We start from the raw sequence: 1,278 nt of genomic DNA on the forward strand, positions 1-1,278 counted from the left end.
GTGTCCCTGCCCCTCCGGCCCTCAGGGAAGACGGCAGGGTCTGAGCTGTGGTTCAGAGAGGACAGGCTGGGGGTGGCCGGTGAGGGGTGGGAGCTCCCACATTAACGGGTAGGGAAGGGCGGTCCCTCGCAGCAGGCGCAGAGCAGCTGGGAGGTCTGAGCGCCCCCCGCCCTCCCCGCGTGCGGTGGGCTTGCCTGGAAAGGAAGTGACCGTCCCACGTGTGCTCCAAGGGCACTGGTCACCGTGGCAGTGCCGTCCCTGGGGCTCCCTTTGTGGTGGGCAGTGCCGGGACCCCAGGGTGTGCAGAGTCCCCTGCACCTGGCGCTACTCAGTGGCCTGGCCAGGAGCAGGGACAGGCATCCCGAGAGGACAGCCTGGCCACGGGCCCCAGAGCAGGGACTGGGCTCGGGCGTGCGGGGCCGGGGTCAGCCACGCCAACGGTGCCCGCCCTGCACCCACGCGGCCCCTCTGGGCCTGCGCATCTTACAGATCCTGAAGGTAAACGAAGAGACTGGCAGGGGCCTGGACGGAACATCCTTCCCGCTGCTGTGGACCCTCAAGGCCGAAGTCCTGCTGGCGATGGACCTGTACCAGCCTGCGCGGCTGCTGCTGTCAGAGGCGTACCTGGCCTTCCAGGTGAGGCCACACCTGCCGGGCCCACCGCACCTGTGGGGGCTCCTCCCCCAGAAGCAGCCCCCAGGCCCCTGCTAGGATGGAGGCAGGGACCTTCTGTGCTGAAGACTGTTCTGGAGCCTCCATCTGACTGTGGAGGTCTGTCCACGTGCTCTGTCTGCTCCTCTGGCTTCATTACGGCCCGTTTCCTGTAACTGCGGCGGGTCTGTGCTGCGGGCTCTCTTCCTCCTGGGCTGCGGGGCCGCGTGTGTTTCTGAGCAGGCCCCTCACGGTGCGTGTGACGATGGGGCCCTCGAGAGGCCGAGGGCTTCGGTTTGCTCTCAGAGGCAGATGGTGTCCCGGGCCCCAGCCTGCTTCGGAGCTCTGTCTTGCTCCTCTGTGTGGGCCCTGCAGGTGTCTGTGGCGCTCGGAGGTCTCCTGGAAGCCTGGGTTTCGCCAGGTCCCCTCGGAAAGGCTCACTGCAGTGTGGACGCTCAGCCTTCGGCTCAGCCTCCCAGGCCCCTGCTGTCCGCTGGCTTTCCTGAGGCAGCTCGGCCGCTCCCCCGGGAGGGACCTCCTGTGTCGGCTCCTGGATGCCTCGGCTCCTGCCTCCTCTCCCCAGGCGGACTGAGACCCTTTTCCTGGGCTCCGTCCCCATGAGGATGG

General features: G+C 67.8%; 1 protein-coding gene across 1 annotated transcript in view; it reads left to right on the forward strand.

The window, feature by feature from the left end:
- The window catches only part of CFAP46 (cilia and flagella associated protein 46), a gene marked incomplete at its 5' end in the record, with an annotated part of 97,130 nt that overhangs the window by 61,433 nt on the left and 34,419 nt on the right, over positions 1 to 1,278 (forward strand). Inside the window, one exon of the mRNA XM_010859553.1 lies at positions 490 to 636. Coding sequence (XP_010857855.1) covers positions 490 to 636 — 147 coding nt within the window. The remainder of the gene's footprint in view (positions 1 to 489; positions 637 to 1,278) is intronic.

Source organism: Bison bison, unplaced genomic scaffold (genome assembly GCF_000754665.1).
Source record: "Bison bison bison isolate TAMUID 2011002044 unplaced genomic scaffold, Bison_UMD1.0 scf7180017864456, whole genome shotgun sequence".
NCBI classification, from domain to species: domain Eukaryota; kingdom Metazoa; phylum Chordata; class Mammalia; order Artiodactyla; family Bovidae; genus Bison; species Bison bison.